This window comes from Gigantopelta aegis, chromosome 10 (genome assembly GCF_016097555.1).
Source record: "Gigantopelta aegis isolate Gae_Host chromosome 10, Gae_host_genome, whole genome shotgun sequence".
Taxonomy (NCBI): Eukaryota; Metazoa; Mollusca; class Gastropoda; order Neomphalida; family Peltospiridae; genus Gigantopelta; species Gigantopelta aegis.
Window position 1 is genome coordinate 58,928,996 of NC_054708.1, and position 14,012 is coordinate 58,943,007.

The following is a 14,012-nucleotide window of genomic DNA, read 5'->3' on the forward strand; positions in this document are numbered from 1 at the left end:
AAATTATCCATTCAAAGACGACGTCATATTACCGATGGCGGTGACTTTAGAACTGTGATTTACTAAAAATTGAATTAAATGTTATTTTAGAAATGTTATAATATAAATAGAATTCGCTACTCGTCTTTTTTAATATGCAAAATATCATTTCATTTCATTTCAACTTATTTTCGTGCTTATATCCAATTAAGATTCAAGCACACTGTCCTGGGCACACACCTCAGCTATCTGGGCTGTCTGTCCAGGACAGTGGGCTAGTTGTTTAGTGGTTAGTGAGAGAGAAGAGGGTGTATGAGCCGGTACCGGGCTGCGAACACTGTAGTCTGATGGCTTAACCACTGCGTCACCGAGGCCGGTGCAAAATATCAACCTCGTCTAGTTAATCGGCATTTGTCTCGGCAGAGCTTCGATAAATACCAATTGACAGAGACTATTTGATATTTTCCATATTAAAAACACTTGTGACGAATCTATATATATATATATATATATATACACATGTATATATATACACACATAGTCAAAGGCAAAAGTTATTGTGACATGGATTGTTTGGAGTAATAAATTTGTGAATGGATTTATGGATGTAAACCAGAGAAAATGTACATTCAAAGAAATGCAACCAAGCAGTTGTTACAGCGATTGCATGCTTTGTGCAAGAATCATGCAATATTCAAGAGAAATCCTGTCCAGTGTTTACCATAAAAGGCCAGACATTCAGTCACAAATCATTGCCACTCTGTGCAGCCTTCAGAAGTCCAGAAGTCAGAAAAACACCATTAGTAAACTGTTTGATGCAATTTCGTCATGCCACACCTCAGTAAAAATGACAGATGGCAAGTCAAAGGGATGCTTGAATCTGGGACCTCGCAGCGTGACGTCGCACGTCAATTCAACGTCCACAAAAACTTCATATGGCACTCATGGCAACGATATCAACAAAACAACCAGGTCAGGGAGCGGCCGACTACCCGTAACAACTCCTCGCCAAGACACATGGATCCTAACCACGTGTCTGCGAAACAGACATTCCCATGAACTTTTTCCAGCGTTTAGTGGCCTCAATGAGATGGCAGTGCCAGGTCTGTATCAATGCTCAAGGTGGACACACTTGCTACTGACTGTGTGAACTTCGCTCTGGAACCCCTCTAGTAATGTGGCTCATTTGCATATTGCAGGTGCACCCTTTTCATGGACTATTGCTCGTTTCTATACCTTCGGACATTTCTCTTTCCATATTATAATGTTTCATACACAGCAGTAAAAACTTATCAATTATCTTTGTTTTTTGTGTGTCACAATAACTTTTGCCTTTTAGTATATATATATATATATACATGTATATATATATATAGACAGTCATAGAGAGGAAACCCACTATATTTTTCCTTTAGGTCAGGTCAGGTCATAGGTTTTAACGTGCACATTTAGAACAAGCTGTTGTAGCACACGCCTGTCATGGGTGCAGGTGTCTACTTTCACTGGCCCCTCCGTCCAGGACAGGAACATGTTTGGGGGCTGGGGGTGAGAGGGAATCCCCCGTCTGACATGTGCAAGGGCACACAAGGAGCCTGACCAGGGTCGGTAGTGGGCAAGGGTTGGTTTTGGTGCTATTGTGTTTTCCATTTGTAGCAAGGGATCTTTTATATGCACCATCCTACAGACAGAAATAGCACAATGGGAAATAGCCGGACGGGGATTGTATCGATTGAGTGTAGCCTTTGTCAGTTTCAGACAATCAAAATATATTGCTGCACATCATAACAATAATACGTCTTTCCCGATGGTCAGTCTCACATAAAGACACAACAAACCAGTCGTCTGATTCCTCATTGCTTGTAATGAGTATAACCTGGCCTGGTGCTTATAAAACATTTAGAGTCTAGACTCGAGACTCTAATAGTGTGAAACAATAGTGTCATGGCAACGCTATACAAATTGTATGCGTGTGACGTCATTAGAGATTGAGTCACGACTCTAAAAGTTTTATAAGTACGGGCCTAGGGCCCATATATTCGAAGCTATCTCAGCGCTAAGATAGCTTTACTAATCTGGAACTAGCCTAAAATAAATACTGATGGAGGCAGTAAAACAAGAATCATGTCCCCAATTAGTGGACAAATGGATATTTTTAGACTAAAAAAGGACGTTTTTATCATATTTTTTTCTGATGGGAGGGTGAGGGAGGTGTGCAACATACATTCATACATGTATGAATATACATACATACATACATACATACAACATATAGATATTCATATATCAATACATACTAGCTAGTGCCAGGTCTGCCCACTGTTTCATGCACATAAGAGGGATCGATCGCGTACCTTGTAGGCCCCATGCATATGGTTGGGTTAAATAGCATCTTTTTATGGATGCCTCAATAGCTCAGAAGGTATCGTGTCAAGTCTGCAATTTGTGGGTGAGTCGGTGCCATAGGTTCGAGCCCCAGCAACGGCATGGGACAATTTGTGAGGCCAGAAAGGATTTAATTATCCCCTGCGCCAGTGCATTAATATCTATGTATGTAATGGTCAACCTCAACATACATACAATATATAGATATTCACACATCAATACATACATACAAACATGACATGATACCAACATATATATATATATAGCGTGGCTCTCGTGCAAATTACTATTATTACTGTAAGTGGTTATTTTGATTCTCTCAAGCACTGAACGCCGCTCTCTGTCTGTATTGACCGTACCTTCCATCCAATGCAGCTGAAACTGCTTTCTTCAGTATTTTTGAATTGCAGAGGTCAAAAGGTGTTTGTCCTTTCTTGTTTTTGATATTCACATCAGCGCCATGCTGCACTAGGTATGTAGCAAGTTTGGATCGAACCTGCATGTTGGCCCTTCGCTTTTTCTCCACCTGCAAAGGAACATACGAACATGAATTGCTCAAATTCGAATGTAGCTAGTTTCCTCTCTAAGAATATGTCAGAATTACCAAATGTTTGACATCCACTAGCTGATGATTCATAAATGAATGTGTTCTAGTGGTGTCGTTAAACAAAACAAACTTATACTTTTGTTCAGGTTCATGAATGAATGAATGAATATTTAACAACACCCCAGCAGAAAATGCGCATTGGCTATTGGGTTTCAAACAAAGGTATATGATGAAGATTAATCCAAAATTGTAAAATTATTAATAAAAATTAATGAAAGACACATTACATAATTTAATTTTTTATTATTATTATTATTTTTTTTTTTTTTTTTTTTTTTTTTTTTTTAAAAAGACAAAAATAAATGCTATGATCAGACTATGAAAACAGAGTTTTGAACTATCGTAAACAAACCAATATTACACGATTTATTAAGACAATGAAAACCAGGTTTGAAAAGTAAATATAGGTGTGAAAGATCAACATAACAGTCTTAAAATAAAAGCTTCCAAAATACCATGTAAACAGTGTATGGAGCTGTGGCAAGCAAACCAATATTGCAACGCATCATCAATGTAAAACAGGTCAAAATGTCAACTTTCAGATTATACACTATTCTATGACCTTTCCTTTAACCAATTAAACCACTGTTGGCACACATTTGAAAGCACTAAATATGTATATGATTATGTCAATAACAGAACAACATGGGTGATGGAATTTTGTTTTTAAATGCCACTAACTTATTTTTAAAAAAAATCAAAGACAGGCTAGCTAATGAGGCATACAACCAACAATGGAGCATCCTCTAATTATTGCTAATTTTGTAATGAGCAAGAAACTCGATTTCCCCAACCCTAACACATACATATGTTCTCTCTCTCTCTCTCTCTTAATACACAGACACACAAGTTAACATTTTGACCGAGATACGACATGAATGGAAGACATTTTGTCCATTGACATTATGATCGTTGACATTTTGTCCATTGACTAATGAGGGTTGCCTATCTATAGGGCGATCTTATTTTAGGGGAGTACCCCAGGGTAAGGCCACCAATGCACCCCATCTAAACTGCCTCGTGCTTAGCACGGCTCACATCTACCGTAGTTGCTAAATAATAACAGTAGTGCATTGTAAGGCCGTAAGGCCGCAAGCCCGTAGCCAGGGGGGTTCGAACGAACCCCCCTTTTTCTGAAGTGCCCTTTCAAACTAGGCTAGAGTCCACCCACCCCTAGGCAGCCCCCAGCCAAGTGTTGCTCGCTACGCTCGCAAGTGCCCTTTTAATACCAAAAAGAACCCCCCTTCAAAAATCCTGGCTACGGGCTTGGGCCGCATATAGCGTGTGCCACATATAGCACAACTGTGAACATTATGCGGTGATTTTCAATGCATAAAGCACACGATGAGGTTTATGTGGCAGCGTGCGCCGCATAAAGCGCACGTTAGCAGACATGTGCCTTGATGCTCACTTTGTTTAATATATATATATATATATGATATTGAAAGAAAGCAAACCGATGACAGGATATAATATGTCTAAAAGAAATAGAATGGTTGGACATTCGAGACTTTTTGTAATTATTGACTGCTGTTGATGTTTTTGATGATGCTGCTCCCTCTCCTTCTCCTGCTCCTACTACTACTTCTGATGTTACTGGTGCCGCTGTCACTACTACGGCTACTACAGAGTTGAAAATTAGCATTCGCCCGGCAGGCCTGTGGCAACCTTTCCTGGTTACGGGCGACTAAGAATTTTAGGGTCTGGCGAGTATGGTACTATTTAAAAACAGAAACACACTTATACTGAATCGAATGTGACAAAACACACTACAGGTCTGGCAGCAGAAGACATAGAACATGTTCTATATTTTGACTGTGCCAAAATAATAAATAAAGATAAAATTCATATAAAAACATATTACCTTGTTAAGTCTTAAACCCATACCATCTCAAATAACATTTTATTGGAGGGAAAAGTTGTTCTATATTTTGACTGTGCCAAAATAAAAAAATAAAGATAAAATTCATATAAAAACATATTACCTTGTTAAGTCTTAAACCCATACCATCTCAAATAACATTTTATTGGAGGGAAAAGTTCAGTGTAGATTAAAACAAAAATTCTTTACAAATTACCATCAAACTTCATAGGTTAAGTATTTTTTCTGATACAGGTTTTAAGGCAATTGTTGGAACATCCAAGGTAATCTGAATGACAAAACCGTAATACATGATCAAGGCCATATCTCTGCACAAAGCAGAATAGTGGAAAAATAGTGGATGATTCCTTGGATCTCTATCTAGTGCCTCGTCTGTGGGAGAACAGCCACCCCCCGAGTAAATCATTTACTGGGAATTCCATCCCTCTTGCATCACCACAAAGAAGACTGCCACTGCCAGACTGGTTTACTAAAGAAGGCGCAGTTCTACCTTTAGTCTCTGTACTGCATTATCTTTTACTTCAGAGACAACGCAAGTCAAGCAGCATACCTTGGGTGATGTAGCATTTTGTTTTCACCACCGGTATTAAAAATGAGATTTAATATGTATCATTTAATGGTATTTTGTAAAGTAATATTTTTTATTCATACTGGATTTCTTTTTCAATTATTTTGTTATTTGAGTTGGTATGGGTTTAAAGTTTAATGACATGGTTTTATGTGAATTTTAACTTTATTCATTATGAAGTTAAACACCAATTCATCGGTTTTCTTTTGACGCACACAGACTATACGGTGAGCACATGGTTATTATTTTTAAAGAAAGTCTAATTTTGATTTTGGCTCTTCAGTTAAATTTCAATGTAAGAATTGGAGGGCTAGTTGAATTTGAGAAGGGCCAGTAAGATTTTTCTTCAACTGACCCTGCTGCGACCATGGTTTTCATGTTAATTTTCAACCCTGCTACTACTACTGCTGTCGCTACTACTACTGCTGTCGCTACTACTACTACTACCACTGCTGCTGTTGATGCTGTAGTAGTAGTAGTACCAGCAACAGTAGTAGTAGTAGTAACAGCAGTGCACAGCAGTGCTCAGCAGCAGTAGTAGTTGCGATGGAAGTACCAGATGTAACAGAAGTAGCAGTAGCAGCAGCACCAACTGCAGCAGTAACAAACACGTTAAAGTAGCAGTAGTGGTAACAACAACGGTAGTAGCAACAGCAACGCTGGTAGTGGTGGTACTGGATCTGGTGCAATTTCTTTTGTCTTGATAAACTTGTTTAATGATCTTTCGTTACACTAACTAGTTGGAAAGAGGACTTATTGGCATCTGGAATTACTTTTTGTTTCTGCTAACCATACCTACCCTATTTTTTTTACCCATACTCTACACGTTTTTAGGAAATGAATGACCAAACATGTTTTCATGCATAAATATTTTATAATCAATGCAGTTGGGCCTAGGATCCTCAAACTTGATATGAAGGTTGGTCATGACCGGTAGAGGAATCCTATCAATTTTGAGGTCACTAGGTCAAAGTCACAGTGACCTTGGGCAGTTAAACAGGTTCCGATCAATAACTTGAGAACGGTTGGACCTAGGATTCTCAAACTTGATGTCGCTAGGTCAAAGGTCACGGTCACAGTGACCTTGAGAAATTAAGCGCCATCTGATCAATAACGTACATGTAAGAACGGTTGGATCAAGAATCTTCATTTACTCTTTATGCGGTATGACCATGCCTTTTCGCTGCATACAGCTATATCTTTGTGTGTGTTATATGCGTACGCATAAAGCTCACAGTTGTGCTATATGTGGCGCGAGCTAAATGCGGCATAACAGTGCATGTGGTATGCTGTTAGTTGGGTATACAACAAATAAGGCACCGTATCTTTGGTCTAATTATGACGTCATATTCTTACCTTCACAGTTTTTCCTTTATGCATGAAGATATCTCTTGTTTCACCCATTATCAAATGCAATGCTGTGTTCTCGTTGTCATCCACCAAATTTATATCGGCATCTTGAAAACAGAATATACTTGTTACACATCTCTGAGCATTAAAAATTTGAGTAACCCTGAATGTATGTTTTGCGTCCCCGATGTATAGGTTATGCAAAAAGTAAATTCAAGTAATCCATTCCTTTTTGCGTAACCTGTCATGTCCATGTAAATAAGGTCTGAAATTTTGCGAGGAGAACAAAAGATACCGTAAATTCTTGAATAGAGGCCTGCCTTGAACAGAAGCCTGCCTTCTATAAAGACCAACTTCTGCTACTGTAGCTTTGTAAACCTGACGTCAAAAGCTAATATATAAAAATAAGAATAACAAGAAATAAGAAGCTCGGTTGCTTTGTTTGTTTTGTTTAATGACGCCACTAGAGCACATTGATTTATTAATCATCGTCTAAGGAAGGAAAGCCGCTACATTTTTCATTAGTAGCAAGAGATTTTTTATATGCACCATCCCACAGACAGGATAGCACATACCATGGCCTTTGATATACCAGTCGTGGTGCACTGGTTGGAGTGAGAAATAGCCCAATGGGTCCACCAACGGGGATCGATCCCAGACCAACTGCGCACCACTGGGCTACATCCCGCTCCAAGAAGCTAGGTGTGAGAGCCTACATTAGAATATGTTACAACAAGGCTATGTTAGAAAAATTTGCATGAAAACAATAGAATCCTGCCTTGTATAGAGACCTGCCTTGAAAAGAGGCCTGGTCTTGGAGTGACGTGAAAAAATAGAATCCTGCCTTGTATAGAGACCTGCCTTGAAAAGAGGCCTGGTCTTGGAGCGACGCGAAAAAAATAGAATCCTGCCTTGTATAGAGACCTGCCTTGAAAAGAGGCCTGGTCTTGAAGCAACGTGAAAAAAATAGAATCCTGCCTTGTATAGAGACCTGCCTTGAAAAGAGGCCTGGTCTTGGAGTGACGCGAAAAAAATAGAATCCTGCCTTGTATAGAGACCTGCCTTGAAAAGAGGCCTGGTCTTGGAGCGACGTGAAAAAAATAGAAGACTATTACAGGATGTTTCGCAAAATCACATTCTCGCAATTTTTAGAGGCCTGTTGTTAGTACTATCTGATTACATCTACAGTGAGTGAGGACTATAATCTAGACAAAGAAAAAGGTCGTAGGTTTGGCGTTGTGAGAAATGACAGAATATGTCAGATTTGTAATAATGTTTATTTCGGCCAGGTTTCAGGATTTGTGACAGCCTACCACAACAATTTCCAACCTAAATAATGCTAACAAGGGTTAGATAACACTAAAAGTTGAAGTTAAGTTATTTATTATTCTGTACAATAATTATGAACAATTGAACTATGAAAATGCACAATTTCAAAATTGGGCTGTGTTTGCCTGCACGTTACCTGTCCATTTTCCCTGGCCTGATGTTTGTAAACAATAATTATGAACAATTGAACTATGAAAATGCACAATTTCAAAATTGGGCTGTGTTTGCCTGCACCATTTTCCCTGGCCTGATGTTTGTAAAACCTACTAAAGAGCGACAAAACAAATTTGTTGTGTTATGGAAACTCTAGTGTTTGGCTTGGAAATTGATGTGGTAGGTTATCGGAAATCTTGTGGCCATAACATTACTGTGGCGATACAATGAATTCTGGACGTAATAAACTGTATTAAAGGGATTATTACAGTCTGTACTGGACTACTAGCTTTATAGCAAACTGAATTCCATTCCATGCGTGTGTGTTCTGTTTTCGGCGATTTCAAAAGGACTGTCCTGAGTTTGCAGCCATTGTAAGATGTTTGCGATAACAGAGCCTCGTTGGCGACTACTATTTCATACTAAATACATTTCTTCTCAGAGTACCAGTGTCTGTATATCGAATGTGTTTGCGGTCGTATACTAATGTTTGTAGCACTCAGTTTTTACTTTTAATTCGTCACACACACACACACACACACACACACACATATACACATATATATATATCAGAGATGGGTACCGTATATCTTCGCCTGTAAGTCGATCTCGGCTATAAGTCGAGTCCCTAATTTCAAGCCCTGAAAACTTATTTTTTCATTGACCCGTTTATAAGTCGACCCATGAAAAACTACTTATAAATATTGAAATATTTCTTATTTTCAGCACATGAGAACAATAATATTTGAACAAAAGAAAATTATTTTACAAACTTCGGTTTTCACGTATTGTACATCGCAATATAATCAGACTATTCCAATCAAACTATCATTATTACATAGCATCAAAACAAAATATTCCCTTAGTAGAGAGTGAAAGCTGTTTGACTCTTACTGTATAGTATTGTACAGATGGGTATGTGCACAGACAACAACTTTATTTATAAACACTGACAACAGATCACTACGATAAAACTGAAAGTATCACGTTTTGCCGCCATATTAATACATGTAAGGAGGATAACTCTGGAAAGTACACTGGTTTTTGTACCAAATGATGTGTGTCCCTATTGCTCTAGATAGTGAACTGCAGAGATCAGTCTATTTTAAGGGAAAGCTCAGTAATATTCATGAAGTTAATCACCGCCAAAACATTGTTTGAACAACCATTAATGCCAGTGACCAGATTTCAAAATAAACTCAGGCAACAGGTAGTTAGTATTGTTTACATTTTTACTATTAGTGATGACTGTTAATTTAACTAAGTGGACTGTTGTCTTGGCATGTGAGTGAGATAGTACGCCTTTTCGCATAACCAAAACCGTTCTAATGCCAAAAAAAATAGGTTATAAAAAATAAATGTGTCAAATTAACATATTTGAGTATAAATACATGGCATACTTCAACAGTAAAACTTGTAAAATAATCCCCAAAACAGTAATATTTTTTGGTGAATTTTTTTTACCCTCTTATAAGTCGACCCCCCAAGTTATAAAATAATTTTTGGGTGAAAAAAAATTCGACTTATAGGCGAAGATATACGGTAATCATAATCAGTAATTGTAATCGATTACATGTTTTCACGTAATCGCAATCGTAATCGATTACATTGTTTGAGAATGTCATGTAATCGCAATCGTAATCGATTACATTGCTAATCAACGATTACTTTCATGATTACTATTATTTACTAAACTTAGATGTATTTAGCATCAACTCCAGTAACAGTGCCTATAGTTAGAAGCAGTACTGGTCAGTCAGTAGAACTGATCTCCCATTGTCTACTACTCTCATAGTAGAACTATTATTTGCCTTGAGAAACAGGGGATCATAACGTCTGGATTATCAAATGAATTTTATCCAGGGCATGAAGACACACATTCGCATAATGGTATCTATCGTGTTTACGTTTACTATAAAACCACTTGAATGAATACAGTGTTCTAGCTAGCAATATATAAAAGGGCGCTGCACCATGCCCCAGTTTTGTGTTCTAATTCATTGCCGTAAAAAAATGAATATATATATATATATATTTGTTAGTGGTTACGACTGCCAGCCAGTCGTATCAAGCTTGATTCTATGGGCAGTCATCCTCACCCTGTCACAGACACAGCCACAAATAACATAACTAATTAAGCAAACACCCAGTTGAAAGTTGTCTATCACGATAAACCTTGGTTTATTTTCCTTTAAAATAGCTTAAAATATTAATACGTCTGATAAACATTCCCGAAAGCTGATTTTAATAGATGTTCTACAAAACGCGGCACTTCTAATGATACCAAAATAAACACACCCAGACCAAGATACTTGTAATTTTCACCGATACAATTGGATCCTTATAATATGGCACAAAGCAAGCATGACTGCAAATCGATTCATTAATAAGAGTCATTTTTTAGAATGTCAACAATTAAATGCAATGAGCAACTTGTGCACATGTATATGTATGCAGATATCAATTTAATTATTTATTTATTTATTTACTTGTTTGTTCTTTTCTTTCATTCTTTATTTCTTCATTTATAGATTTTAAAAAATAATAATTTATTTTAATTTGTGGATGGTATTAAATGGTATACGTTCTACAAACAATAACCCCCCCCCCCCCCCCCCCAAGTAATAGTGATCAGACAGTTTGCAATTACTAATTATGGCTTATTTCAATAATATAACAAAATATATATGTTATGCATTGATACAATAATTATACTTATGGTTATGGGTACCTTTTCGTCAATCCAAATTTAAGAATAATAAATCTGGTTTTGGAAACTGATTCCCTCCCTGCAGTATACTTACGTTTATAAATGTTTGAAATAATTTAATAAATAAGCCCCCCCCAAAAAAATTGTTTGTTTCCGGTCACCTGACCGACCCTGAACTTTTTTTTTCTGCTGGGGTGGGGTGGGGTGGGGGGAAGCGCACAGAGAAGTTGTGGTCCCGGATCGACAAAGCAGACGACAGAAGTACTCAAGTAGGATAACTCTTACACGTTAGTGTGTGTGTGTTAAATGGACGTTGAGGGATGTGTGTGCGTGGGTGGGGGCAGCAGCGATGTTTTTTATATACCCCCACCCCACTTTTTGGCACCTTTTTACCCTGGATCCAATCACTGGCGTTGTTAGAGACTGGACCCAGACTAGACATGCCTGGACGTTGAATGGATATGAGCATAACTAATTTGTTTGAAATTGGAATCAATAATAACATGTGCTCTTATTAGGTACCACGGTAATTGGTGACACACGAGATCGCATGACAGTACGGTAACGTGTGTGGCGATTAAACAGCTTTTATTACAAACTGCTAAATACTGTAGGCCTATAGAGGAAAATATATCGTATTATCGTAACTCCAGTCATCTCATACATTGTAGGTTTATTTTCCAAAAACAACAACGTGCGATCTCAACAAAACAATCAAGGATTTCTCGATACCACATGCACAAACTACAAGTCATCGGCGTTTTTTGCCGCATGCAAAGGTGAAGGTCATTTGAAGAAGACGTGGTACAATTTTCGTTGTTGGCTACTGCTTAGGCCTAGTACCCAGAATTTGTTAATATGTACGGGTGTAGCCTGTAGGAAGATACCAAAAAGTGGGGTGGGTGGGTACACACACGTATAAAATTAATATATAAACCATCGATTCTGCTACAAAGTACCCCCTTTCCCGCTTCCTACGCCAGTGATGTAGATAGGCCTATCAACTGCTGAGCACGGGTAATAATTAAATAAACAGAATATTCAAGAATAACCACAAACATTAAACAGTTCTCATTTATTTCAGTGTTTCAGTTAATTGGGAATAAATTAATTTGGGTGATTTTAGCATGGGTCCGTTCAATAGGCTAATAAACATTAAAACTATAAGTCCGTCCCACAGGGAACGCCTTAGCCCGAGTACTCTGACTGTAAGAGAGCTAGATGGACATTTGAACATAAACACGCTCTCATTATTTATGTCCAAATGTCTAGCTCTCTTACAGTCAGAGTACTCGGGCTAGGAACGCCTTTTTTATTACTATGAAATTTACTACAAGTTATTCATTTCTAAGCCGATTGATTTGTAAATTGCACACAAAATTAGTATTGTTTTGTTATTTCCAATACAAGATGGACAAATCTGTGAAGTTTTCTACTGACTGGATAAATCTGTGAACTTTTTGTGTAAACATCTATTGACCAACTGGGACAAATTTGTGCAGTCATCCTCTGACAAAACTGGACAAAGCTGTGAAGTTTCTGTGCAGTCATCTACTGACTTTTATTGGTGAAAGGAATAGTTTGAACCTTTTTGGTTTTCCTGTCTTTTGAAAATGGCATGTGAAACTTAAAACTGACATTGACAGTGAGATTGTTTTTATTTCTCTCTGCCTGCAAAGAGTAAACTAAGATTTTTCAGACAGCTTGCCTTCATGTCTTTCATCTTGAGACTGAGTTTTTCTCTGGCAAACACATTTAAGGTAGGGTAACCTTTCTTTGAAAAAAAAAGAAAAAAAAAAAAGAAAAAAAAAATCCTACCTACCTACCCTACTTGTTTTGGCCATGTTACCTGAAACAAACTTCTTCTTTTTGTTGGCCTAATCCAAAATTATCCATTGTCTTTCAGTGAATGAAATCGGTATGGTTGTAAAATAAAGTGCATAACTTCATGGTGGTAACATCATTTCATTATTTGTGTAGATTTGTTGAAATGTAATCATGATTGCTAGACAATGTATTCGCAATCATAATTGATTACTTTCAATTATCTTGTAATCGTAATCGTAATTGTGACATTCTAAAGTAATTGTAATCATAATCAATTACTTTTGTCAAGTGCCCCATCTCTGATATATATATATATATTTGTACGTAGGGAATTATTAGGAGGTAAAATTCGGTCTGGGCTACTACAAGCATTAGGACAACAACACACACCTTGTAAATACAGACCTGATATTTTAAATAAGAAAATGTATTTAATTTGTATGTTACGTCATCGAAAAGGCTCTATTGGTCGAAAACATTTTACAATGGTTGTAAACTCAGAATTCTTCCTTTAAGAAGTATATATATTTTTTTTTTACCAAGCTATTGTTCAAAATCTTCTACTCAAAAATACTGTACACTTTTCTCAGTCTAAAGAATACTGCCAGTGTCAAGTGACATGTGTGGGACAAAGTGATTTCTGGATTCAAAGCAAATTACAAACTGAATTTGATTTCTGGTAGTCTTTTGTTGCTTTCGAAAGATCACACAATGTTTTTCAACATTGTCGAGGGTAGCATTTTGTTTAGGGGAGGGCTGTGATATATCTTTTCTTGTGTAAAAATGCTAACTACTTGTATTTAGTACACTACCCCGCGACACCAAAACAGTGTTTTTAAATTGAAAAAGGTTATGTCACATGTTGTTGTTTTTGTTCATCGTCTTGTTTTATGTCAGTGTACACTTCTTAAGTAACATTTTGTTTGTACCAGCCTCAGTGGTGTAATGGTTATGCCATCAGACTTCTAGCTGGTAGGTACTGGGTTTGTATCCCACATGAGGCAATGGTGGATTTTTCATGCCAGTGTCATCTCCAACCCAGAGAGAGTACACCGCTAGGCTCAGTGGGGAGGTGTAAGGCCAGATACACAGAGTTTCACCCACTTCACGGGTGCGATTATGGGTGTGTCTCCCGAGTGTATGACCTCACATGGGGGATGATTAGCCGGCATGCACTGCAGGTTCCATGTACCCCGGGCTCGGGTAATACCGAGATAGCTCAACT

The 14,012-nt window shown here is 37.6% G+C and overlaps 1 protein-coding gene across 3 annotated transcripts in view; it reads right to left on the bottom strand.

Annotated features, from left to right (window-relative positions):
- The window catches only part of LOC121382595 (E3 ubiquitin-protein ligase MIB2-like), a 38,707-nt gene that overhangs the window by 8,189 nt on the left and 16,506 nt on the right, over positions 1-14,012 (bottom strand). For all 3 annotated transcript variants that reach the window (XM_041512109.1, XM_041512107.1, XM_041512108.1), the window contains exons 11-12: positions 6,775-6,875; positions 2,721-2,887 (exon numbers count right to left, since the gene is read on the bottom strand). In XM_041512109.1, the coding sequence (XP_041368043.1) occupies positions 2,721-2,887; positions 6,775-6,875 (268 nt within the window). The remainder of the gene's footprint in view (positions 1-2,720; positions 2,888-6,774; positions 6,876-14,012) is intronic.